Source organism: Prinia subflava, chromosome 3 (assembly GCF_021018805.1).
Source record: "Prinia subflava isolate CZ2003 ecotype Zambia chromosome 3, Cam_Psub_1.2, whole genome shotgun sequence".
NCBI classification, from domain to species: domain Eukaryota; kingdom Metazoa; phylum Chordata; class Aves; order Passeriformes; family Cisticolidae; genus Prinia; species Prinia subflava.
This window is the reverse complement of record NC_086249.1, coordinates 101,052,094-101,079,199: the sequence shown is the minus strand read 5'-3', so window position 1 is coordinate 101,079,199 and position 27,106 is coordinate 101,052,094. Positions and strand designations below refer to the sequence as shown.

At 42.0% G+C, this 27,106-nt stretch overlaps 1 protein-coding gene across 2 annotated transcripts in view; it reads left to right on the top strand.

The window, feature by feature from the left end:
- LOC134548350 (amine oxidase [flavin-containing] B-like) overlaps nucleotides 1-22,547 on the top strand; it is a 49,264-nt gene extending 26,717 nt beyond the window's left edge. The window contains exons 4-16 of one of the 2 annotated variants that reach the window (XM_063393049.1): nucleotides 1,800-1,904; nucleotides 2,582-2,673; nucleotides 5,960-6,101; nucleotides 7,345-7,494; nucleotides 8,103-8,262; nucleotides 8,996-9,092; nucleotides 9,825-9,878; nucleotides 13,863-13,920; nucleotides 14,861-14,958; nucleotides 16,061-16,172; nucleotides 17,738-17,800; nucleotides 18,200-18,361; nucleotides 21,049-22,547. In XM_063393049.1, coding sequence (XP_063249119.1) covers nucleotides 1,800-1,904; nucleotides 2,582-2,673; nucleotides 5,960-6,101; nucleotides 7,345-7,494; nucleotides 8,103-8,262; nucleotides 8,996-9,092; nucleotides 9,825-9,878; nucleotides 13,863-13,920; nucleotides 14,861-14,958; nucleotides 16,061-16,172; nucleotides 17,738-17,800; nucleotides 18,200-18,355 — 1,287 coding nt within the window. In that variant the 3' untranslated portion in view covers nucleotides 18,356-18,361; nucleotides 21,049-22,547. Of the gene's footprint in view, nucleotides 1-1,799; nucleotides 1,905-2,581; nucleotides 2,674-5,959; nucleotides 6,102-7,344; nucleotides 7,495-8,102; nucleotides 8,263-8,995; nucleotides 9,093-9,824; nucleotides 9,879-13,862; nucleotides 13,921-14,860; nucleotides 14,959-16,060; nucleotides 16,173-17,737; nucleotides 17,801-18,199; nucleotides 18,362-21,009 lie in introns of both variants that reach the window. The other variant, XM_063393048.1, reaches the window with a different exon arrangement.
- The last annotated feature ends 4,559 nt before the right edge of the window (nucleotides 22,548-27,106 follow it).

Below are 27,106 nucleotides of genomic sequence, written 5' to 3'. Positions count from 1 at the left end.
TAGGTGGACACCAGTTTCTTCTTCTTCTTCTTTCTCTGACCTGTTTGGGAGTTTTGTAAACTAATTTTCTCTTATTCATAAGTTTGATTTTCTTCTTACTGATTTCTGAACATCCTTCTCTTTGAACTAAAAGTCCTCAAAGTTATTTGCCAGCATTTTTCAAAGTTACATCTCATTTTGTTATTTCCAGACTAAGTTTTGAGTCTTTCAGGATCCCTTTGTGCCCTTTTACTGTATCTTCTGGTACTTGAAGACACTGCAGATTTGAATAATATGCTCTCTGTCCCTTCTTTCACAGTATTAATAAAGAGGCTAAATCAAATCAGGCCTGACATTTCTGTGAGTAAGTGGTCTTTGGATACTTCTCTTCAAAAAGACACTGTTGTTGTTGTTGTTACCTGGTTATAAATATTAAATCTTGGTGCAGTACAATTTTGTTAAGCCACTGTATATAGTTTTTTAGTGATGAATTGATGTGGCACTGCATCAAATAACTGTTAAAAGTTACTTCTACTGTTTGACATCCATGCTCATGCAATGCACACTTAAATACATAATTTCATATAAATTTTGAAAAATCAACTGTGGCAGGCAATAATGGCAATATGACCATTATTATTTACCTATCTTATGGACTCTAGAATGCATTGTGAAAAAAACAAGTACTCACATATTGCTAATGAGTCTTTCTTTGTGAGTATTTAAAGCTATTAGGCTGCCATCCATAACATCAGCCAGGGAAATCCCATGTAAATAAAACAGCTCTACAAATTACCCATTGTCTTCCACTCTTAATTAAGCAAGACTTTCTGAACATCTAGTAATGGAGATTTAGATACAAAAAAACCTGATTATTAAATATGTAATGATGTAATTAGGACATTGGTATTGGTCACACTGTCCCACTCTAATTTACAGCTAGGGGTCTCGGGCTGCAAGAGTAAGTCTAATTAGTAAATGCTACATTTTCTGCAGGATTGGTAATTTTTAGGTTAGCTGAGACCTTTTCTTTTTTCCCCAGGAAGGTCTCTGAGCTATGATTTAGTGTATAATAAAGCTTACCACAACTATTTCTGTCTGATTTTGAAAAAAAAAACCAAAAAAACCCAAACAGCTAATGCAATTAACAGTTAAGCAGTTTCACGGAAAAATAGTAGGGGAAAATAATTCAAATAAATAAATAAATAAATAAATAAATAAATAAAATATATGTATAAATCCTTTTCAGTAGCAAATTGCCAATTTTTCAACTCACTCAAACAATGCTTTTTGATCTCATTTTTTGGGCCTGATCTCAGTGACTGTGCTGCAGGGTGTTAGTTTGGTTGCCCAGAAGTGCCAGGTCCTTTGAAGGTAAAGCAGCAGCTCTTCACTGACTTGCTGAAGTCTGACTTGCTATTTCAGCTGTGTGTATTTTGTGCAAATTGCACATGCAGAATAACAGAATAACCACCCAGAGCTGATTTCCCAGGACAGTGTTCAGGTAACCATTGAGCATCTCTGAGCATGGAAGACACCACAGCCTCTGTGGGCAATCAGTGCCAGTGCTCAGGGCCCCTCATGGTAAAAAAGCATTTCCTGGTGTTCAGGAGGAACCTCCTGTGTTTCATTTGGTGTCTCTTGTCCTGTGTCCTGCACACACACACAGTGACCCATCAGAAGCTGTCATGTGGATTGATTAAATTTGTGCTTTCTGTGAACACTCAATCTTTTAGTGCCACCTCCCACGCATGGACCCATGATTATGGTTATCTTTTGGGGCTTTTTAATGATGTTTTTGTTTGTTTTTTGTCTTGTAGGGTAAATCTTACCCCTTTAAAGGCGCATTCCCTCCTATGTGGAATCCCTTGGCCTACCTGGACTACAACAACCTATGGAGGACCATGGATGAAATGGGAAAGGAGGTATGGCAAGAGGCACTGCAGCTGAATCAGCCCAGCTTGTCTCTGGGAGGGCAGAGGGGAGGGATTGGGGTGCACACAGGCAGAGGTGCTCTGCCTTGGGCAAACCCAGTGCTGGCAAGAGCAGCCACACGTTTTGGTGGCCAGAGCACGTCTGAGAGTGGCCTCCTGGCCAGCTCTTGTGAATCCTGTGCTGCTGAGGCTGTCTGCACCCATCCCTTTGTTTTTCTGGTTATGGGAATGTCAAGGTTTATGCCTGAGATTGATTTTTACTGCTTTTCCTGCTAAGTAATATTTTAAGAAGCTTGCAGAACTGAAACATTTGCCCTTTTCTACCTTGAAATTCAACTTCTCTGTTCTAGTTTGTTACCAGTTTTCCGTTGACTGAGCTCTAAATTTTGAGAAGAGGTTTCTCCTACTTGTCTAGATAAATGTGAGAAATATGGAATAACTTAGAGACATTTCTTAGCTCTAAAATTGTTCTCTATTCTTCAATCTAAAAAAAAAAAATTAAAACAAGCAAACAAACAACCGCTCTCCCCTCAAAGCATTCTCTGTTAAGTTCACTGTGTTACCTGCCAGAAATTTGCAGGCTGAATTAGCATTTAAAGATGAGATTATTTGTATTTCTTTGTCACTCATTCACTTGCTGATAAATTCTTTTCTTTATGTCTCTTTAGATTCCCAATGAGGCTCCATGGAAGGCTCCACGTGCAGAAGAATGGGACAAAATGACTATGCAAGATTTCATAGATAAAATATGCTGGACGAAGTAAGAAACTTTTTAGTATGAGATATAATGGCTTATATTTATATACCTTAGAGCTCCAAATAGGCATTACTGCTTTGCAAACAGATATAGCTGTCACTAAAATACAGCCCTTTTTTAAAAAAAAGGGTGACAAACTCCTGTAATAATGGACCACGACACCTGCCAGCACACTCAGTAGATTCTATTTTATTTCCCTAACTTTTAGACAAAAATAAAAATAAAAATAAAATAAATTTGGGGAGAGGTATTCCTGAAAAGATGGATAGTACACTAATCTGTTATGTGCACTTTCCTGCTCTTTACTGTGTGTTTAGACTTCCAGAGAAAAATGTTATGGTTATAGCAGGTTTTTGAATCAAACTCTTGATGGAACAATACACATTTATTCTGTGCTGGACCAGCTGATTTTACCAGAGTGCTATAAAGATAACATTTGTCTTCCAGTAGCACTAAATCACTTCAGCACTCATCATTCTATTGTTGCACTATATACCACTAAGGGAAACAGAAACTGATTCCTGTTTTTATGTATACACCAAAGCAATTTTTCTTTACTTGCCATTCAACAGCAGCTTGCTTGTTTTTCTTCTCAGTGAAGGGAAAAAAAAAAAAGCCCATTAATCCTGGTTGCTGTAGAGCAGATTGATTTCTACAGCAACCCCTTCAGAATTACTGAGTATCTGACACGTGGCTGCCAAGAGCTGGAGCTTGGTGAAGAAACCTGTTAGTGCCCACTGGTGCTGTCATTGATATTTTTATGGGGCATTTTTATGGCTTCAGGCAGCCTCTAGAGAGCAACATGGCCTTTGTTGTTTGTGTTGGGCCTGTTGGAGTGAGTCCAGATGAGGCCACAGAGATGATCTGAGGGCTGGAGCACCTCTGCTGTGAGGCCAGGCTGAGAGGATTGCTCAGCCTGGAGAAGATAAAGACTCCAGAGAGACTTTAGAGCACCTTCCAGTGCCTAAAGGGGCTACAAGAGAGCTGCAGAGGGACTGTGAGCAAAGCATTAGCAATAGGACAAGGGGTTCTGGCTTTACACTGAAAGAGGCAGGGTTAAATTTGATATTTGGAAGAATTTTTTACCACGAGGGTGATAAGGCCCTGGCAGAGGTTGCCCAGAGAAGCTGTGGCTGCCCCATCCCTGGAAGTGTCCAAGGGCAGGCTGGAAGCCCCCTGGTCTAGTGGAAGGTCTATGGCCATGACGGGGAGATTGGAAGGGATAAAGGACACTTTAAGTTCTTTCACCATTCTGTAGTTCAATGATTGTTAAGGGTCAGCAGGCTGTTGTCCAAAAACTTGGAATCTTGTGGTTCACAGTTTTGCTTTCACCACAGTGCCAATTGCACAGAGGTACACAGAAAACCTTTCCCATTTGTACCATGGCCCATATTGAGTAAAACCAAAGGGGAATGTGTGCTGACAGCTGTGCTGGCTGCCTGAGCCTCAGACAGGGTGAGGAGCTGTGCACGTGAGCAGAACACCCACTCTGGTGCTCACTCAGCATCCAGTAGCTCATGTGGCTACAGTCATGTTTTTTCCAGCTCTGATGGGATAAGACTTGACATTTTACCTGAATATTGGCATAAGCTGAAGATGCTTTTCAGATTTTATATGTGCATCTTGGCTTGATTTGCTTGGTTTGTTCGAGATTGAGGTAACATGCTGCAGAAACTTCCCACCCTGGAAGGTAATGATCCAGAAGGGCAATCTTCTACTCTTTCCTCTTATCCAACAGACTGTACAGGTTTGCTTTTGGCTAGGGCTGCATGCAGGAAAATATCCTGAATGCTCTTGGTTGAAATCATACTGCCATTTCTAGATAAAACATCAGGAACTGAAAAGCAATAGGAGAAGGTGGCAGAATCTGGTAGAATGTAACCACCATGTAACAGCATCTGCTTATAAAATATTAAAAAATACATATACATTAGGCAAAATATCTCATAGAGTTGAGTGTATATTACAGTATGTATTTATACAGGTAAAAAACTAACAAAAACTTACAAAAAATTTCTGTATTATTTTTGGCCGTCAAGAATGAATTCAGAATGAACCCATTTTTCTGAAAATGGATCAGCTTTGTACTTCAGTGGGACTTTGCATTTTTAGGAAAGAAGGAAGATGCCTTTTTCTATATAGGTCTAGAGCTCAACTCATGTTGGAGTTACTTTTTTTTGGAAGTCTGAAGACTGAAGAAAAAAAAGAAGTGACCAGAAGTGAATTCTGCACTGGCTTTGGTGCCTTACATGTGAAGTATCTATAGAATCTTCATCCCTATCAGTTACAATGCAGTTAAACTGAGCATCTTCTGGTCCTGTTCATGTCTCTTTAAACTCTTCCTCAGAGTGAAGGCAGAGGGAGGCATTTATTTATAACAGGAGGGATATTTCTCTGAGCCTTAATTGCCTCTGTCTTAGTGCACCCCAAAATCTTGTGCAGGCTTGTACAGTAATTTACAGTACAGCTGCTATGAAAGAACAGGTTACAGGACATAAAGCAGTGATCCTTTTTCAGACACATGACAACTTTCTGCTTCTGTGTTCATTGCCACTGGACACCAGGACACTTTAAAATACTGAGTTGAGCTGCCAGAAGTATCCTTTCCTTTCTTTTTTCTTCCCAGACTGTGGCATGAAAGCTGTCTCTTCTGCTATGGCTTCCTACTTACATTTCTTTCCTTGTTGTGTTGCAAAACTCTGCCTGAGCACAGCAGAGGATTGGGCAGGGAATGGATGCTGACTAATCCATAGATCTTCAGACAATAGATAATTTGCTTAGAAAAGACCCCTAATTTTTAAAAATTAATTTTTTTTTTAATGAGGGATTTTGAATGATCTCTGTGCTGTGTTCTTGAGGGGACAGGCATTCAGCAGGGGCAGACAGAGATGCAGATCTGGAGTGTAACCCAGGAACTGAGGACAGGGTGGTTTTGGAGTCCAGTGAAGACAGGAGGGCTTGCTGTGCTCAGTCCTGAGGCTAGGATAACAGGCTGACTTTGCATTAGAAGTATAAAGTGATATAATCTAGGGGTTTTGTGTCTCTCAATGCCCCAATTTGTCTGGAATACAGGAGTGTTTCATTAATTTTTTTGGTTTTTTTTGCAGAATTGCTTGAAAAATATTGCATAAAAGGAATTGGCAATTCCTTACTTTAGCTGGAATTAAGGAATCCTTTGCCCCCACAGTGAAAGAAAAGGTTGCCAAAGAGACACTCCTGCCTACTCAAGAACAATCTTGTCAGCATTGTTCTGTTTTTAAATTAACTAACTTTCTTGTCTTTGTTGCAGAGCTGCCAAGAGTTTTGCAACTCTGTTTGTGAATGTGGATGTCACTTCTGAACCCCACGAGGTCTCTGCCCTTTGGTTTCTGTGGTACGTGAAGCAGTGTGGGGGCACAGCAAGAATATTCTCAACCACCAACGGGGGACAGGTACTGTCAGCCACCACCTCCTGCAGCTCTTGGCAGGCCCTGGTTTAACTCCATTCTTTTGCTGGTTTACTTTAGTCCAGACACATCCATGACTTTTGAGCCAGTAGCACACTGATGACTAGTTTTATTAATTTACTCTTTGTTCTGGATCTTGCAAAATTGGTGTTGAAGATTGCACGCTACTGAAGGCATTGCCCCAGGGATCAGAAGATTTGTATCTGGCTTTTTTTTGGGTACAGATTAAAACATGTGCTTTTATTATCCACATTGAAAAGAGAGAAGTTTACTTATGCTTATTTCTGTCATGAGGGTGAAGCCATCCTTGCCACTGCAGAAGCACTTAATGGAGATGGCAATGTCAGCTGCAAGTTAATCCTGAAAATGTAGCCCAGAGCTGGGTTCCTAAGATGCAAATTCCTGAGCATTAACACCATTAAGATTTTAAAATCAATCTAAAGAAAAAGAACACCCTTGCTGAAATATGGTGTTGCTTTGAAATGTTTGCAATCTGGTACATTAGAGCTCCTTCTGCATTTGAAGAAAGTAAAGACTCTGTTAAACAGTTTTCTACTTGAGAAGTGAAAATTTCCCTAATTGTATCAGAAATGGATGTATTTTTAGAAATGCTAATTATTTAATCATAAATAAAAATGCAAATATATTAACCATTTCAAAATGCATAAATATGCATAGATAAGCAATTATTGTAGATAATTTGAGTTAAATATGTTTAATTAAATAGTATTTGAATTCTGTACTGTGTTAGAGATGATTTGAGTTTAAGTTGGGTTGAATTACGTACTGCATCAGACATTTTTGATGTGAGCTCTGTTACTTCCTACACCTTGTTATTTATTATGGAGGTCAGGTTTCCTGCTTCTGACACACAGAGCTCTGCAGGGATGAACTCAGAGAAGGGTTTGAAGGTTTAAGCACTTCTCAGAAGTCTTGCTTATTCTCACAGGCCTGTAGAATCTTTTTGGAGATCACATTTGGAGAAAGGATTTTCTTACGAGGTTACTATTACTTTTAGTTTTGACTAGAGTTCAAATGGTGGTCAGATGTGGGCGGGATTTGAGAAGCTGAGGGAAAATCAAGTGGGTGCATTTCCAGGTGAGACTGCCAAAATCACCAAAAATGTTTTGATAACGATGGAAGTTTGCTTTGAAGGCGATGAGAAATGCTTGTCATGGAGCATGCTCCACAAGCCCTGCTCTGCTGGGCTGTCATGCCTGTGTTCCAGGAGAGGAAGTTTGTTGGGGGCTCTGGGCAGATCAGTGAGAGGATGATGGAGCGCCTGGGCACGCGGGTGAGGCTCAGGAAGCCGGTGGTGCGCATCGACCAGTCGGGGGACAGCGTCGTCGTGGAGACCCTGGACCACGAGCTCTACGAGGTGATGGCATGGCCAGTGAGAAACCATTAGTGGTGGCTACAAAACCTCTAGCTTTTCCTTTTTGAGCTCTCCAAAGCCCCGTACAAAAATGCAGCAGAGGTTTAAGTGACTGTGACAGAAAGTCGCGTGTTCTCAGTGTCCTGAAGCGGTGTAGGAGCTTTAAAGTGATGCCTAAAAGCAAAGTGTGTATTCAGACTTTTCCTTTCCTGTCATCTCTTTGTGTTCAGTTACCTTCTGAATTAGAGGGTAATTGTAAGGTGTAAAATGTAATTTAGCAACAAACTTCCAGTGAAAAACACTTGCAAGCCTTGCTTCCAAGTTGTAACAGAGACAAGTGGACTCTTGGAGCACAGTGCTTTCTTTTCAACACCAGGGGAAGGGCAGCTGCCCATCATTTGAACAGATGGCTGTTTGTGTAATGATTGTTTGTTATTTAATGAGCAGGACTTTTTGAGGGTTTAGTTGTGCGATTCTTGTGCTAAATGCCAAAATTGCTTCACAAGATACACCCTGCAGCCTCCCCAGATGTCTGCTGAGACCATTAGAGCAGTGTACTTGGGCTGAAGTAGGGAAGAACGTATTTGGCTTATGGATAATTTCTTTTCCAGGGCAAATATGTGATCAGTGCCATTCCCCCAGCTCTTTCTTTGAAGATTCATTTCAACCCACCTTTGCCCCCGCTGAGGAACCAGCTCATCAACAGAATCCCCATGGGCTCAGTCATCAAGTGCATCGTGTACTACAAGGAAACTTTCTGGAGGAAGAAGGGTACTGCATTTTAATTGAAAGGAATAGGGGTGACAGAGAGGGAAGAGAGTACCTGGCAGCAGAACAGACTCTTTGTTCAGAGCATGCTAAGGATTAGAAGGAGACTTCATATTCTTCTATGCCATTTTTGCCTTCCCCTGTGAGAGAAACCTGGTGGATTGGGTGGGAGGAGAGGGTGGATGAGGGAATAAATAAGGAGGTGGTCATGAATGGAGAATTTGTTTCTGATTGCCTTGGTTGTTCTGTTGTCCTCTCCTTGAGTGACACCTGGGTATGAGATGAGCCTCCCTCACTTGTACAGGGATGTCAATGTACAAGTGATGTGTGATGGAAGGGTCTGCAAAAATTCTGCTTTCTGGATGGGCTGGTCAGCAATAATGGAAGGTGTCTTCACACAGACATCCCCAGCTGGGCTGGTCATTCTGGGCTCCTCTTACATGCTGAATGCTTCCATCATGACTCCTCTTCTGGAATTTACTGAATCCAAAGCAAACAGCAATGCAGTAACATCCACTTCTCATTATTGGCTAGAGTGAGCCCACGTCTGTTTGCCTACAAATACCATCTACCACTCATCTTTGTAAATGCACTTGAGGGTTCTGGATCCTGTCATGTTCTGGCTATTAGTCTTGGGATCAATCAGCAGGAGGTGCCTGAGTATTTTACAACTTCTTGGAAGCTCCTGTGTTTTGATTCATGGATTGTGACTGCTTTTCCACGTTGTTCTTGCCAGGGTATTGTGGTACCATGATCATTGAAGATGAGGATGCTCCAATTGGTTTAACACTTGATGACACTAAGCCTGATGGCAGCTTTCCTGCCATAATAGGGTAAGGGACAAAGGAAGTGTTAATGCTTTTTATTTTGTCCTAGAGGCAACAATTGAAGTGGAAAACCTGGTAATTTTAAAGAAAATACTTAAAAAATAATTAAAAGTTGAGTTTCTCAGTGCATGGTGATGTTCTATGATTGTTTTACTTCAAATTTTTCCTCTATGATTTCATTGCTAATTTAAAAAATTTAATTCTCTCTTTCTACTTTTTATCACTGTTATCTTTTTTCTCTGTGTGTGGCAAAGTACAAACTTGGAGAAGAGGAAAGGAAAGAAAAAAGAGGCTGATTGCAAAAATGTGAAATTTTCTCCAAGTACTTTAGTTCTTTAAATGAAAATTTGTTTTCTAGAATTAAATTTTATTTTGTTCTGGTTATTTTAGCAACCAGAGAATATGATCAGTCTTAAAAGTTTTATTAAAAAGTGATTTCCAGCTCAATCCCAGGTTTTGTGTCATTGCTATATGTCTGCACCCAAGGCTGTATAAAATTAAAGTAATTGGGAAATAGCTCATGCAAATATTCTAACATGAATTTCAGAGTGGCTTCTTCCTAAATGAGTCCTGCAAGCAGCAGGTAGAGCATTATCAGAGAGGTGAAATGGATGTTTTTATTAGAGACCCTAAAGCTATGACTGTGAATCACAGCATCTCATCATAAGTTCTTGGCATTTTAAATAATGCAGGAAATGCAGCAGCATAATGGGAGTAAATTGTTTGTGTTCCTTACAGCTTCATTCTTGCTCGGAAGTGCAGAAGACTGACAGGTCTCACGAAAGAAGAAAGGTGAGTACAAAACCCTGGAAATCTGTGTGGAATTCCAGTGAAAATTTTGTTATAAATGACCAGAGCAGGAAAAAAAATGCCCTGATTTGAAGGAAGTTGTCTGTAACCTTGTGCCAGTAGGCAGACATTAAGGAAAAAGATGCCTTGCTTGGTTTTATATGAAGGACCCATGGAATTCCCACATAGCTCTTGCCCTTTGGAAACTCTCTGGTCCTGGTTCTTACTTTCCCACGAGGCTTCTCAGTTTATGTGACTCTTGCCAAGGAGCAGCTGTAAGGTGCTGAATATGAAAGCAGTGTAGATATTCTGCTGGAAAGTGTCCAGGACCAGCCTCCTTCCCCCACTGCTGCCCACCTGGCTTCTTACAGGTGCCCTGAGCTCTTGGGAAGCTTGTCAGAAGGGAAAGCTTTGGCCTCTGGGTTTGATTTTATCTTCATTTTCTGCTCACCCTGGAGGATCCTTTCAGTGTCTGTAACTTAGTGCAACTTGAACCTGTAGCTGTTGTGAGCAAGCTTCAGCATCACAAAGGGGTCAGAAGGCTGCCTCTGTCTCTGCACCCTTAGTATGGGGAAAAAAATGTCCTTCAGGCACAGATAAAGGTCATTTTACTGTCTTCTTGAAACAAATCTCTGCACAGAGTAGTGCTCTTTGGTGTATTACTAAAATAGAATTTATAAAGTGATGATTTTTTATTTTCCATCTCACTGACTCGCTGTATCTGATCAAATGAAAGCTGCAAGTAGAAACTGTGGATTGTGAGGAGAGCCTTGGTTTAACAGGGAGAAAATACATTTGATTTTAAAGTATGATAAAGGAACACTGTGCCCAAGTAAACATTTTTACTGTAATAGCTGGTCTAACTAGAGAAGATGCATCTCAGTCTGGCTGCCTGTGGATAATGGGTCTAAGTGGAGCTGTTTATGTCCCAGTCTTTTCAAATGACAGCCTGGTACCACAGAGCCCTTTTAATTTTGGCAGGAATGGCCAATCCCTGAGGCTCAGCAGGTGCCAGATGATAAAAGTCACATAGGTATTGTGAAACCCAGTGTGCCCAGAATTTTGAGCCATCCCAAACACCAAAGGGTGTCTTACACTGTGTGTGAGTGCCCTCGATACAACTGGGTGTTTGCAGTGTTTGAGAACAGCTTTTCTTTCTGTGAAATTAGGGTCTGTCCTGGCTGTTTGCAAGGCACCATCCTTTTCCCTGGGCATTAAAAGCACTGGCACAATTATCTGACTCTGCTGCTGCCAACAGCCAAGTTTTGTATGAGTTTTGAACTCTTTTGCCAAATAAACCTTAGACTAGGAGGGACTTTGCTTTGGTAAAGAATGGTTGTGAAATATGCTGGCTGTCCCCTGGTGCAGGGGTACCCTTGGCTCCAGGAGGTTTGGCCACAGCCAGAGAAGGCAGGAACCTGCTGGGCTGCACTGCAGATCCTGTCCTCCCCAAGAGCACAGCTCTCCTTCCTGTGGAATCTGGGGTCCAGGAGAAGGCAGAACATGAACCCAGACCTTCTCCCAGTGTACACCCAGGGTGCAACCAGTTTGTATAATTTAGATGAGGGCTGTGGTGCTGCAGGGAGGGGTCTCTCCTGAGCACAGGCTTCTTCTGACACCCTGCAGAGGGTGTACCGTGCTGAGATGCTGTGCTCACCTACCAACACAACCTGGGCTCTCCCAGTAGAAGGTAGAGTCTGTGGCAGCTATCCCAAATCATGCCTTGGAAGCTGTGGGAGAGGATGGAAATCTTACAGCTAAGCCAGACTGAAGGCAGTAAATTTCACTGCTTCCTCCCATCTGGTTTTCCCAGGTCAGGGACCAGTGGTGAGATTGTGCCCTGCCTTTCAGAGCTGTGCAGTGAAGCCCTGGCATCACACACTGCTGTGGAGTCAGAGACAGGAGAAGAGCTGAGTGTCTGCATTGCACTTCTTCCACACTGGGCACAGTGTGACTCTCAGCAGGACCCTGCCTTGGTAGCTCCAGGCATAACATTCCTCTTATTTAGTGCTTAGAGCAATTTCACAGCTGAGCCCAAAGCCAAGAAATGAGGATTTTACTCACTGCATATTCCGTGTAGTGCAGTTATGTTCCATGCTAGTATTAACCGTAAGTCCATTAATAAGAATTTCTTTAAACTTCTCTAGGACACAAAGTGCAGATCTTGCAGAGACACCAGCAAGATGCAAAGATTGCTCTTATTAGGGGTAATGTCCTCAATGACTGATTTATGTTGATACAATTCAATCCTTTAGAAACTGCTTGTTTGGTGTTTGGTTTTTTTTTTTCTTGTCAAAAAAGATCCTATTACTAATGAATAATTCCTTCCAATATCTACATTTCTTAAGAGTCTGAATAAGCCCTTGACCTGAAGCTTAATATTTTTCTTTGCACAGCTCTCTTAAAGTAGCTAATCTGTGTTTGCAATGTTCTTAGCACACAGCTGTGAACTTGCACCTTTGTGGAGCCCTGCACTTGGCCACAAGTGACAATACCTACCAGTCACTGGTCTGCCATCTCCAGGCTCCCTGGAGGGTCTGCCAGTCATTGTGGAGAAAGGACAGGGCACAGGCAGGTCCAGAGGGGTCTTTCTCATCCCTGCCATGGTGCTGGGAGGAGTAGAAGCAGATGAGTCCCAATGTGATAATTCACTTTCCTGTGGAGCCCTGTGGTGTTTGTGGCCTGCCCTGAAAGGAGGAATTGATGGCATTTGTGGGAGCTGGTGGGCAGACCTCAGCAGAGGCTTGGCTGGCTCCTGCTGTTAAAATGGCTTTGTTCTGTTCAGACACTGGGCAGGTGCTGGTTGTCTGCAGGGCACAGTGCTCACCTCACTTATGGAGAAATTGAGAAGTCATCCTTTTCCTTAGGGCTGTTGGTAGCTTTGTGTCACCCCTGACTGCACAGGAATGTTCATTTTCAGGTCCTGGGGCTCTCTGAGCCTTCCTGGCCCCTCACTGCTTCTGCAGCAGGATGACCCTTGTCCTCTGCCCCAGGGCAAAAGGAAGGGGCTGTTTCCTTCCCCTGCTGCTGCTGGGCTTGACACCTGCCAACAGCAAAACCACCCCAGGGCCACGGCTCTTCCTCAACTGCAGCAACCTCCACTTTCTTGCTCAAGCTCCAACCTGCATGTGAGGACACCTCTGAGCCCCTTCAAGTCATCCTGTTTCTCTTCATCCTCTTTCCATAGCATTCTTTGGGTTCAGCTGGGTATAGCTGGGCTCCTGTAGAGCTGGGTTGCTTCTTACAGCAATTATGTGTGGTTTCCTTGTGTGCTTTTGTAGCTGAAAGGGCAGCCCTCACAGTCACAGAGCTGGGACTCCTGTGTTTCTGTGCCCAGCATGGCTTTTTGAGGAGCACTGGATTTTCTTCCAGAAGTAAATGTCTTTTCAGAGCTGTCTTTGTTTTCCATAATTGTTATTTCATCCTGATCCTCTTGCTTTTGGGAATTGGTGCAGCGTGGCTAAAAGTAAGACCCAAGGGCTTGTAGGAACAAATTCAATTGCACTTGGGGGTTGCTACAGAATGAAGTCTATTCAATGATTTATAGACTAATAAACTTAAAACAGGAGGAAATTTTATATAAGCAGAAATTAAGTACTGATTCCCTGAGAGCCACAGTATATCGAGACCCGCATTTTTGTAGGGACAAACTGTAAGTTAGAATATGTGCCAAGACAAAAAAGTGTAATGCCTTACTACTTTTTTTTCTGACAGCCTGGACACTATTTGGATAATTTGGGGGTTTGGGCTGTTGGAGTTATCTTAAGAGAACAGCTTTCAAAACTGCTGGAAGTCAGCACATACTCAGCACAGGAACTTGGGTTGTTTCTAGTGATCCAGAGGCTGATGAATTGGGAGGGATCCTAAAAAGCTGGAACCTCAAATTCAAGCAGATACCATACTTGTCCTCTTAGAAGCAGGGTATATTGGAAGTGATTTATTTTCTCTTTCCTCACACTGAAGTCTTCTGTTGCTTTTCTCTTGCAGGAAGACGAGGCTGTGTGAGCTCTATGCAAAGGTTCTGGGATCAGAGGAAGCTTTACACGTAAGCACAAAATCTCTGGAAAAGGTACCTTTGGAAGAGGTACTGTGAGAAAAGGTACTTTTTGGAAAAGTGCTGTGGGAGCACTTGCTGCCCTCACTAGAGGAGTGGACAGAAGATCCTGGCAAGCCTTGGGTTTGACAGTGAGGATAAGAACGAGCTTTATGAACATTAATGAAGCATTACAAGATGTTTTTGTTGATATATTCTTGTCCAGCTCCATGGGTGGGATTCCCAGTGCTTGCCACCATAAACCTCAGCTGCTGTCACACGTGACAGGCTTGCTTTCCCTCTCTGTCTGTGTTGTGTCTTCTCTCTTACCAGTTGTTAAGATCCACTGCTGCATGTGCTGGGTTGTTTTTCTTTTGCCTTTCCCTTGCCTTCTCTTCCCTGTAAAGATAAATGACTGTTGGGGTTTGTGTGATCTCACGCTTAGATTACGTGATTAATGCTGCTTCTACTTTTAAGAACAAATTTACAGGGTTAAGAGTTGTAGGCACCAATCTGGAGAATACATGACTTTCAACACAACAATGCTGTACACAGAACCATGCAAGTGCCACACTTTGCATTTTTAACAGTATATATTTGTACCCAATTACAAGTATTACAACTGTATACACCAGAGGTTAATTTTGGTTTGCATGGCTCAAAGCCTAAATTTGTGCACAAAGCGTAAATTAACATTGACAGATTAAGAGGATTATGCTCTACAATGGCCAGATTAACTAGTTTTTTAGACAGTGTATTCCTATTTTTAAAAAAATAGGGCTTATTGTGTTGCATTCATGCTGCATTAAGAGACTTGTTAAATGTGCTCATCTTGTCAAACGTTGACATGCAACAAATGATAAGCTGTTCTTCTCTGCTCTCTCCTCAGTTCTGTTATTAACTTCCTCGAGACTTTGTCCTTTCCCTGAGTGAATTAATCTCTCTTTTACAGCCTGTGCATTATGAAGAGAAGAACTGGTGTGAAGAGCAGTATTCTGGGGGCTGCTACACAGCCTACTTCCCACCAGGCATCATGACTCAGTATGGAAGGTACAGTGTCTATTTATAGTGGGCTTTGGAGTGGTAAGATAAGACCAAGTTAATAAATATCCTCAGAAAGGCTCATAAATCCTCTGTCACTGTTTGCTTTATACCTTTAAGATCACTGGGGGATGTTTCAAACAGATGGGATAAGCTTCCCCTTGTCTCCGTTGGGCTTTATGATGGATGAGTACAGGATCATTAGGGGGGTTTATCCACTCCTGTTATTTGGTGAGTTCAGCTGAGGAGGGTCTGGGAAGGGAGTTGGGAATCTTCCACATTCTGCTTACAAAAATGGCTTTGGGTATTTGAGATCAGTGTAACCATTTCAGCCTTTAGCTGGTGATTTAAAAATACTGACAGAGAGTTAGTTCTTGATGACACTGATGGTAATGAGTGATTTCTTTGGACCATTCCTTTCTTTTTAGCAGTGGAAGCTTAATATAATGATCTGTGTGCTGTTGTACACAGTCCTCTCCCACTTAAGTTTTTGGCATGAAAATAAGATTTATCAAGAAGAAAAAGACTTACTTCAGACTGGTGATTTGATTTAGATACACAGGTTTTAATGTGGTAAAAGAGCCATACTTTTGAAGTTTAATCATATAATTTGAAAGTAAGTTAGAGCAATAAAGCAGTTGTAACAAAGAGCTTATGGAAGCCTTAGTATTTGAAGTAATTAAAATGGTAATTATTGCAGATTCTGGCAAAAATAAAGTTAAAACAATGCTTTTTGGTTTTTTACTTACTGCTTCAAATATCATGGGAATATATTTCAAAATGCTGCACTGTGCCAGTAATACCTGGCACTGGTACTTACACCATGGGCTGAAACTGTGAGATAGTGTAAGTCTCATCTCAAAATAGTTGTCCTTTTCACTTATAGTTGTCATTTTCACCTATGAACAGTGTAAACATTTAAAAAATGTGAACACTAGCGTGTTCACTGTAAGAAATTAAATACAACCCAGACTTGTCCTCCAGCTCCACTCACCCACTGCTATCTTCAGGTGCTTGCTGTCATTTAAAACACTTTCATTCCAACATTAACCCAGCTATTTCAGTTCTTTCCAGATGCAGCTGATGTGACTTTTTGCTTGTCCCCCTCCAGGATCATTCGGCAGCCTGTGGGCAGGATCTACTTTGCTGGCACAGAGACAGCCACTGAGTGGAGTGGGTACATGGAGGGGGCTGTCCAGGCTGGAGAAAGAGCAGCCAGAGAGGTACAGGTGCTCAGGGGACACTGGAAAATGTCCTCTGGAAAATGAAAGATCTTGTGGTTGGAGTGGAAATGAAAACTGAGTGTTGACAGCTTCAGGTGTTCTGGATCTTGATGAAGATCCCTGCAAAGGGGATTGACTTCAAAAAGGATGAAGGTTTTGCACTTGGATTTGGAATGTTAGGAAGGGCTCTGGCTATTTTGTCAAACTCTCACCTTGTTTCTAGGATTAAATTCTCTCTTATTTTACAGAAATCCCAAATTCTCCCCCAGTCATTTCTCTCCCAAATCTGTTAATCATCCTGCTGAGAGATCCTGGCTGTTGGAGCATGGGAACAGCTCAGTCCTGTAGCTCTGCACAACAAGCCAGGCCCTTTCTTAATATTTCCAACAGTGATGGTCCACTGAGACAGCCTTAACACAGGGTCACTAAACAAGGACTTAGATATTTTTCTTCTGAGAAAATGCCAATTCCCAGAGTATTTTCAGGAACATTACAGTTTATGGAGCAGCAAAAGAAATTCAATCTTTGTTTTATGAGATGAAGGGAACCTTGTGGCTAAAAACTAGTCAAGGAACACAAATTCCTGGAAGGAATATGAAGAGTTCATCTAGCCCATAGCCCTGCCCTAAGGGACAGAGATCAGTTGTTCATAAATTATCCCGTTTGAGAAAGTTACACCTAAGGTGCTCCTGAAAAGCACCAGAGGCCTCATGGTCTCTCTAAAGTAAGGACATTACAGCAGAGCCTCCATGGGCCTCAGCAGAGGAGTAGAAAAGTGTACTTGAGAGGTAACATTTTTGATGTTTTCCTTTTCTTATTTACTTATGAAAGGAAAATATGTTAAAAATTCAGTGCTTCTCACTCTCCTGCATTGAAGAGTTGACAGGGTCCATGAATCTTGTCTACACTAAAAGCCCCTCGTGAAAGATGTTAAATCTACAAGTGCCTGGAACAGAAAAAACATTATTATCACCATCTCCATTTTATTTCACTGTAGAAGAAGCTAATCTTGCTGTCTTCCCTGAGTATGATTTCAAATAGTCTTTGCTATCCTACTGATCTCTGCTGTCTTTGATACTTTGAATGGTAACTTTCCCATTGCTAAGGTTTTTTATTTAAAGTTGCTTTTCTCTATCTGAAAGTAGTGGTCTCTCATCACTCCCAGGATGCTGTTCCTCTTCCTACATCATGATAAAATTTACAAAACAAGCTGTTCCTTGTAGCTGGTGTCTTCATGCCTCACTTTGCCATGAGTGTCTGCATAACTCTTAGTCATAATTACATTATCCTGTTCCCCTGGGACTGGCTGAATTCCAATACCTTGTATGGACTAACTAAGCATAAAGAGATTTTTCTGTTACTGTTTCTATGTTCCACGAGGAGGAGTGTGTTATTAAATATCAGCCCTCCCCAGAAATAAGTTGTGAAAGGTTGAGTTTTCTTGTAAAATTTGAATACACTGTGATTCATGTGCTCAGTCATCCTGCCATTTTTAAACAACAATTGAAGCCAGCTTTTTTTTTCTGTCTTGAATTGTACTTATTGAGAATGTTATTTATTTTCAGATACTGTTTGCTATGAGGAAAATCCCAGACAGTGAAATTTGGAAGCCAGAACCTGAATCAGTCGTAAGTATTTATGTAGATAAAATGGACTGAGGGGTTTTTCTCCTGTTTTGCTGATGAGATAATTTTTTTCTCTGTTTTTATGTAAATTCACTAAACCAAACCACAATAAACTTTCCCTTATTCACCAAAATTGCCCTTCCCTAAAGAAGGAAGAGGATAGAAACCCATCTGACAAGTCTCTAAGGCAGGATTGGAAAGAGCTGCATTTCCTAACTGGGCTGTGAATCCTTTCCCTGTGTATGTTCTTCCCTTTAACTGAGCAGAAAATCTGGATATAGTGCTTTTTGATAAGCTATAACCACTTCAGCCCAGTTCTGTTCCTGCTGCAAGAATCTCTCAATTTATATCCCTTCTCTCACAGAGAAGATGTTATGTGGGTAATGGATGCTCTCCCCACAGGATGTGCCAGCTTTGCCCATCACTACAACCTTCTGGGAGAGGAACTTGCCATCTGTGCCAGGACTGCTGAAGCTGCTTGGATTTTCCACTTTCTTCACCTCTGTGGCTGCAGCTGGGTTATTTGCCTACAAAAGGGGACTGCTGCTTCGAAACTGAAAAAAGGTGCCAACTCAAAGCCTCACAACTGAGGCATTTTCTTTTTTTTTTTATTTTGTCATGGACTTTTCTGTCTCCAAAATCTGAGGAAGAGGTGAAAACAGTAGAGAAAATACACTGGAGGGAAAGGATATAATAGAGGGATCCATATTGAAGAAGAACCCCTAGAGCCCAGGCCTACTTCTAGCAGCAACCTTTTGGTTGTTGAATTTCTGGGGTGCCAAATGTTGTCACCTTGAGATTTTGATCCAGATCTCAGAACAGAAGTGACAAAATACCTCTTTAAAGCCTATTCTGATGAGATTTCTGCTTGGTTTTACTCTTATGTCAGAACCAGACCCTGAACTCCAAGTCCCCACAGGCCCTATTTGTACTGTACAACAAAATCTCTAGTTGTAAACAAAGGATTTCTGCCTCCCTGTGTGGTAGACTGAGAAAAGAAATCCACAGCTTACAGAACAATCAGCTAGTTCATGCCAGTTACTGGTAAGAAACTTAGTGTTTTCATTTATTACTCAGATGTCCAGAGCCCAGGGAGCACCTAAGGGGCAAGCCAAGTTAAATTTATTTCAATTATTGTTTAATTTTCAAATTTTTATTCAATTATTATTTAAATTTCAATCCATGTGAACTTTGCAAGTGCAACCACAGGATGCTGGCATTTCCAGTGGCATTTATGTCCTGCTGTGAGCTAAAGGACAATAGTTCTGCTGGGTTTGGCAGAATTTCAGGCTCCCCAGATGTGTTCACAACAGCCTGGCACAGCAGAGCTCCTGTCCAGTGGAGTCTGTCCCTGTAAGCACCTTGAGTCTGTCTCTTGCCTGCTAGGGCACAATGGCCTTGAAAATGTAGTGTTAACATTAAACAAACAAAATAAAACAAAAACAAACAAAACAAAACAAAGAAACCCCAAACTTATCTGCCCCCAGACTCTTGCTTCATGCTGAACACAGATTTACATATTCAAAGTTTTGTCTTTCCTAACAACCACATTGATGGGATTAGCACTTCCACTTCTGCCTGCTGTGCTGTGTTGCACTGACTATGCACTTTTGTAATTAATCAGGGATCTAAATGATAGTGAGATCAAAGAGAACTGTGGATTCAAGAGTCACAAGCAAGTGCCTCTGCTCTCCTTAGCTTGGTACTGTTCAAACAATGGGGAAAAAATAAAAAGAGAAGATATAAAGAAGGCACTATGCAGGAGTGAGGGGGAAAAGTAAAAAAAATCCACCCACCAAAACCTCAGTGCCTGCTTGCCAGCATGTTGGTACCTTGTTCTAGATATTTCTGCTGTGTTACCTGTGTACAAGATGAAACTGGAAAACACAGGTATGAATGAGTACAAGATCTAGTGCACATGAAGTTGGAGATGTCTGGAATTTTTCAGAGCCTGTTTGCTACACTTCTCTCTCCAACGAGCAGCAATTTATATGTAAAAATATTGGATTGCAGTAAAGAGCCATGGAGGGAAGTATAATAATAAATTCAGCAACTGGTGTGAGCAGACGGTGGAGGAGCTGTATCACCAGTCTCAGGCAGACTTTTTGGGCTAACATCTGATCTTGCTTGTGTAGAGCAGTACTTCGTTCTCCAAATAGTCCCATGGAAATTTACTGAACTGCTTGGAAAGCTGTAATATCTGTGAGCAGCACCTCGCTTGCTGCCCCTTAGGTTTTGTTCTTTTTAACTTGATGTGCTGGTTAAACATCATCTTGTAGCAGCAGCTTGGATTTTATCACAAATGAATAGCCTCATAACAGCCTTTTAAAATGCATGGGGGAACTTTTCAGGCATAAAGATCTTTAAGGCAGAGGAAGAGTGCAGCAGTGTACATATGGCCTTCTTGTTGTATCACATCGAGTTCTAATTTGCTGGGATGTTTGCCTACTGCAGAGAGCTTCTACATGGCTTTCTCTCCCTGTGATTTATTTACTAAATGAATTAGGAACTGAAAGCTGAATGGAAAGTTCAGAGCTTTTGAAGCTCACACAATTTTCAGGCCAGAAATAAACACAGGGACCTAAATTTGGGAAGACATTTTTAAAGTCTTGGCCCCAATATTTGTAAGTGCTAGACGGTGAATACATACATTGCATATAAAGAGTTGCTGTATTTGCAGATGATTTTTCTGCCATAACTGTTTGGAATTCAGGTCCTGCTTCTGCCCTAGAAATACTCCACATTCTCTAAAGGGGAGCAAATTCATGAAACTAATGAGGATAAATCAGTTTTATTCACATCTAAAATGCATTTCTCTCTTCTTTGCTCCTGAATCTGGCAGAAATTTTTCCCAGTTTAACAAGATCATGTTGTGTGCCACAGGGGAAGAAATTCCAATCAAAACCAGAAATTGGGTAGTTAGAACTGAACAAAATTATGACCTAAGCTTTTCATGAGATTAGCCAATTAAAAAAAATTGAAAAATTTGTATACTTATAAACCTTCCTTCATTTCAAAGCGAAAGAAAGATGGAAAATAAACAAAGCAATCCTACAAAGCATTTCTCATCTTATCCTGCCACAAATAAAGTGGGTGAGACAGGGAATCTCAAAAGAGATGTAGGTTCATTTCTAACTAAATCCTGTTGGAGCTGGGAGGTCTGAATTGTGCCATCTGTATCAACACTAAAGTCTCTGTCTTCTTCCTTGCAGACTGCCAAAGCTTTAGGGAAGCTCTCTCTGTCTTTACAGCCGTGTCTTGCTGTGATTGTGCTGTGGACCTTACCACCACTCTGGGATTAAAAAAAGGATTTGCTGCTGTTTTCTCAACATTTTCCACACAAAAGGAATACGTGGCACCTCGTGTGCATGGATGTCAGCGTGGTGAGGGACTTGACAAATGGAGGTAGAGAATCAAGCTGCTTCCCTGTGGGTAGAGGGAGCTGTTAGCACTGGCTTACATTTTTGAAATTAAAATTCATGCTAACCCCTTGAAAAGAGGAATGAAGTCTGTTTTAATGGATAACCAGTCATGCTGTATTATTTTATTAACAGATTTGATGAGACAACTGCTATCATGAAAGTTCCAAGAGTTTACCAGCTTTGTAAAATGTACTATGGGAACAACCATGAAAATAATTGTATTTGTCTCTTACAAACTGAACTGTGTTACCATGCATATTTTGTAATGCTCTTAAGAGTTTACAAAAAAAAAAGAAAAAAGACAAAAAAAGACATTTACTTTCTTGTACACTGTTCTGATAGCCACTGTACATTGCAAAGAATGACAGGTCATGACATAGAAATCTGTGTTAACCAAAGTACTTGAAATCTAACTGTACAAACTACTCAACAGTAACAAGGATGTGAGCAATCTGAGGCAGCCCCTTTGTCTTCCCTTTAATTTGTGCATTTTTTTCCCCAGTGCAGACCTTGATTCCAAATAGAATACCTGCCCTCAATACAAAGACATTAATCAAGTAATTAGGTACCTCTCTGACCATTGTCCATCACTGGAACCCATGGCCTGGACAAGAAACTATGGGGCTTAAATAAATCTTTCTGTGTCCACAGTGGGCCTGTTGTTTCACTGAAGTAGGCTTTACAGATGTGCAGAAATTTTAGGATTTTTTCCCCCTTTTTGAGACATATTTTTGAGGAAGAAGAAGTTGTATGACCTCCGGAAGTACTAGGGAGTCAAGATTAAATATTAGACCTGCCACTGCTCTTGGGCAAGAAGCAAACCCCCTCAAATCACAGGTGACAAATATTCACTAATAAACCTGACCTGTGTTCAAATGAACTAACATTCCCTCTCCTGTCTCCACCACCTTAAGATCACCTTGATCTTCCTTCTGTTAAAGAACAGATTGTAAAAATGAGAGGGCCAAAGCAGCCTCTGTGCTTTCCAAGTGTCTCTCCAGTGAATTCCTTTAGGCGTTGTCGTGGACTGCCGCTTATAGCGTGTCTGCTGTGGTCATGTGCAGGTCAGTGCTCAGTGGTGCCCTGCCTCTGTGTTTTGGAAAAAAAAAATTAAAAAGAGTGACTTCACTTTGCAGGAATATATATGCTGTGTGTGTGATGAATTTGTGCCTTTTATAACCGTAGCATTTTCTAAAGTGCCTCTGTGGTGACTGTCTCCCTTGGTTTCCTTCTTCAGCTCCCTTTTCAATAGGCTCTGCAGATATTTTTATCTGACAGCTGTGAAATTTTTTTAACCTTAATTAGAATCAATAAATATTGTCATGTCACGTGTGTTGTTTGAGCCTTTTCTTTTGTGGAAGCCCCTTTTGACTTGGTTGTAATGGTATTACTAACACAGCATTTTGCATTTCATACTGAAACCTGTAACTTCAGCTTTTCTTGAAGAAAGTTCTGTAAACAAGTGGAGAGTATAAAAGAAAAAAATACAAAACACCCAAGCAACCTCACAAAACAAAAATGCAAAAAATCCCACTCAGCGCCTTAAATACACAATTATAACAAAAAAAATCAAACTCCAATTGGTAGTAGAATACATGACCAACTCTCTTACACTCAAGAATTAGTTTTTACTACTGTAGGGCAGGTGGCTCAAATTGAACATAAAAAGAAACAGACCTTGTGCCAAATACTGTGTGATGTAAACATGAAAACCCTAGAAGAAAAGGGAGAGCAAAATCACTTCATTTCACCCACTAGCTCAGTGTCAGTGCTAGAGATAATGGAATTGAAGAACCAGTTTTCTCCTAGGAAGGGATCTGTGTTGCAAAAACTGTTGGCCATGAATACTGGAGAAAGTGTAACCATCCATGTGAAAAACATCTAAAATGTGCAGTGCTCCTTATGTAGGCTTAACTTTCAGCATTACAAGTTATAAAGGAGCACAAATACAATGAAAGCAAACACCCTCAACTAATCCTTCACACACTCCCTAAAGCATCTGTCCCCTAAGAAACGTGTCAGAACCAGCAATGCATTTCACAGCCCTCAAAGCAGCCAGCAAGTGGTTATGACTCTAAAACATTGCTCCTGTATTGGGGTTGCATGGCCTGGTTTTGGAAGCAGGGGAGCTACAGGGGTGGTTTCTGTGAGAAGCTTCTGGAAGTTTCCCCTATGTCCAGCAGAGCAGATTTCTGACAGCTCCAGGATGGACCTGCTGCTGGCCAGGGCTGGGCCAGTTACAAAAGGTGGAAACACCTCTGGGATAACAAATTCAAGAAGGAAAAAAAGTTATTGTGCAGATGTAACAGCAGCCAGAGAAGAGCAGGGTGAGAAGATGTGAGAGGAGCAGCCCTGCAGACACCAAGGTGAGTGCCCAGGGAGGGCAGGAGCTGCTCCAGGGCTGAGCTGAGATTCCCCTGCAGACACCAAGGTCAGTGCCCAGGGAGGGCAGGAGCTGCTCCAGGGCTGAGATTCCCCTGCAGACACCAAGGTCAGTGCCCAGGGAGGGCAGGAGCTGCTCCAGGGCTGAGCTGAGATTCTCCTGCAGACACCAAGGTCAGTGCCCAGGGAGGGCAGGAGCTGCTCCAGGGCTGGAGCTGAGATTCCCCTGCAGCCCGTGGTGAGGCCGTGGGGGGGTGGCTGTGCCCTGCAGCCCCTGGAGGGCACAGGGGGCAGAGATCACCTGCAGCCCCTGGAGGAGACCCAAAATGGAGCAGGGGATGCTGAGAGGGGGCTGTGAACCCCTGGGATGCCTGTGCTGCAGCAGGGTCCTGGCAGGGACCTGCAGACCTGTGCAGAGAGGAGCCCACCCTGGAGCAGGTTGTGACCCTGTGGGGGACCCACACTGCAGCAGGCTGTGCCTGAAGGACTGACCCCGTGGAAGAATAACCCATAGTGAAGCAATTTATGGAGAACTGTTGCCTGTGGGATGGACTCAGTGCAGAAATTCATGGAGAGCTGTCTCCTGTGGGAGGGATCCCACCCTGGGCAGGGAAGGACTCCTGTCCCTGGGCAGTGGCAGGAGCAGCGTGTGATGAACTGACCATAAACCCCATTCCACATCTCCCTGTGCCACTGCGGGGAGGAGGAGAGCTGGGCAGGAGGGAGGGGTGGGAGGAAGGTGTTTTTTACAATTTGTTTTTGCTTCTCATTGTCCTGCTCTGATTTCATTGTTAATAAGTTCAATCAATATCTCCAAGTTCAGCCTGTTTTGCCCATGATGGTATTTGATGAGTGATCTCTTTCTGTCTTTATCTTCACTCATGAACCCTTTGTTATATTTTCTCTCCCCTGTCCAGTTGAAGAGGGGAGTGACAGAGTGACTTCAGTGGGTGTCTGGCACCCAGCTAGGGTCAACCCACCACAGTGTTTTTGGTGCTGAAACCTGGGATCATGATGATTTTGAGATAAGGATGGCAATTGTGAAAGTTTGGGGAAAACATGGACTGAACAATGTTAGGGAGTAGAATATTCATGGTGAATTTTTGCTGTAATCATGGTGAGGGCACAAGGGGTGGGTTTTGTGTGAATTGCCAACTTTTGTTTTGTGTTGTGATGATGTTATTTTGATTTTTTTTGTGGGGATTTTTTGTCTTGCTTTGGTTGATTTTGTTGATGTGAGTGTAAGTTGTGTGATAGATGTGGATTTTAATGATAATTGTTAAATAGTTAAATATGTAATTCACAGAGGTGAGGGGTGGAAAGTGGAGTCAGATTTGACCTACATCTTTAACCTGTTGTTCAGACATATCCTGGAGCATCTCAGAGGACATACCTGAAATGGTATTATTATTAATTTAGTTATTTACAAAGCTTTCAGTGTGCATTTCAAAGAGACTGTGTCAGCCAAGGGGTACTTCATTATTTCCATCAGTCCAGCGTACAGAAAATTAATGTGGACAGATTAATACAGAAGAAATCCATTTTGTTTAACATCTATAAAAGATACAAATATGATTTAATGAGAAACCACTTAGAAATCCCACTCATTGTTTAGAAGAGGATAGGATGTGTGTGCAAATTATTTGGCTAAATCATGCAAAGCTCAGTGCTGCTGCAAGAGCTGAGGATAATTTTTTCTTCTTGTCTTGTGTAATTACACCAATTGCTCATCTGGAGCAAATCCCAAAATGTTGGAGGGACTGATGAGTTTTGCCTTCTGGCTCAAGACAGGATAAATTCTCCCTGAGCCTGTGAAACTGCCTCAAAAACAAAAACAAAAACAAGAACAAAACAACAAAAAGAAAACAGCCAAGAATGATAGGTAAAACTGCCCTCAGATGGTAGAACCAAAGTACAGTTTGGTATCTGCTGGAAAAAACACAAAATTTCTTTCAGGTTGGTCATGCTCCGTGGTGTGGGTGTGGAAGGGGGCTCCTTATCTGGTGTTTCAACACATGCAGGTACTGTAGGACTCCTGTGGACATGTCCTCCTCTCTCTGTGTCCATGTAGGAGGGATGGATGGGATTTTGAAATTCAGTCATTGGATGGAATTTACTTGCACTTCACTTTTTCTGCAAAGAGCACATATTTACCCACCTAGAGGACAATTCATGAGCTAAAACTCAGCTGCCTTGTGCCTCTCAGACATTCAAGGGCACCTTATTCAGCCTCCAGCTGCTGCCCCAAGAGGAGGCAGCTCTTCCAGAGGCCCAAGGGAAACATGTCCCAAACCAGCCCTGCCCTGCGGCACAGATGACCTTTGGGTACCAAACTAGGCAGCTTCTACCTCCCACCAACTGCTGATGGCAATTAGATACTTTTTGGGGCATTTAGCTTTGCAGAAATGCACCAGGGGTGATGTGGGTTCCTTGCAAGTTAATGTGTTGCATGTTAATAGGTAGCTGCACATATAATGTGTTAATACACAGCTGTCCTTTACCCTGGCAGGTTATAGATGAATTTGTTTGTCATTGGGAACAGAGCCATGATATTCTAGTCATAGTATTAACAGTGTTTGGTGGAAAAGCCTTCGGTTAGCAGCTGAGTGCCAAGATAAGCTGTAAAAAAATACAGCTGAGTAAGAGGCTTTGGAAGTTGATTTTAGTGTGCATGGTTTGTACAGTCAGTAGCAATAAGCTATTCTGAAGCTAGGCTAGAAAAAAGCTCAAAAGTAATTTAAAAAATAATCATAGAATAGTTTGGGTTGGAGGGGATGTAGAAAGGGGATCTTTCTAGGTCATTAGTCCAAACCCCCTGCCATGAGCAGGAATATCTTCAACTCGACCAGGGTGCTCAGAGCCTCACCCAGCCTGGTCTTGAGCATTTCCAGGAATGGGTCATCTACAACTTCCTGGGCAACCAGTTCCACTGTTTCACCTTATATCCAATCTAAATCTACTTTCTGTTAGTTTTAACCCCTTTCTTCTATCACAACAAGCCCTGCTAAAAAGTCTCTTTCCAGCCCTTTTATGTACTGGAAGGTTCTCTGAGGTCTCCCCAGAGCCTTCTCTTCCCCAGGCTGAACAGCCCCAATTCTCTCTTCTTACAGGGGAGGTGGTCCTGTCCTGTGATCATCTCAGTGACCCTTCCCTGGACCCACTCCAGCAGGTCCATGTCTTTCCTGATGTCAAAATACCTGTGAAACACACTCTGCTTCATCCACTGGGACTGTGCCCAGTGCCATGCTGGCTCATCCCAGTTTTCCATTCTTCCTGGCACTGCTGAAACAGGCAAACCAAGCTGCTTTGAGTCCAAGCTGGTCTCACCCCACTCTGTTTTGACAGAAGGTGAGATGCTGTTTTTAATTTAGAAGCAAAGGGTATTAGCTTTCTTCCAGGGCTGGTGTTTGCTGTGTGCACAGTGAATTTTCTGATAGCAATGTTTCTAATCCTTTCTTAGTAGAACGGCTCTACAAAATAGTCCATATCCATCCAGCTCCATTTA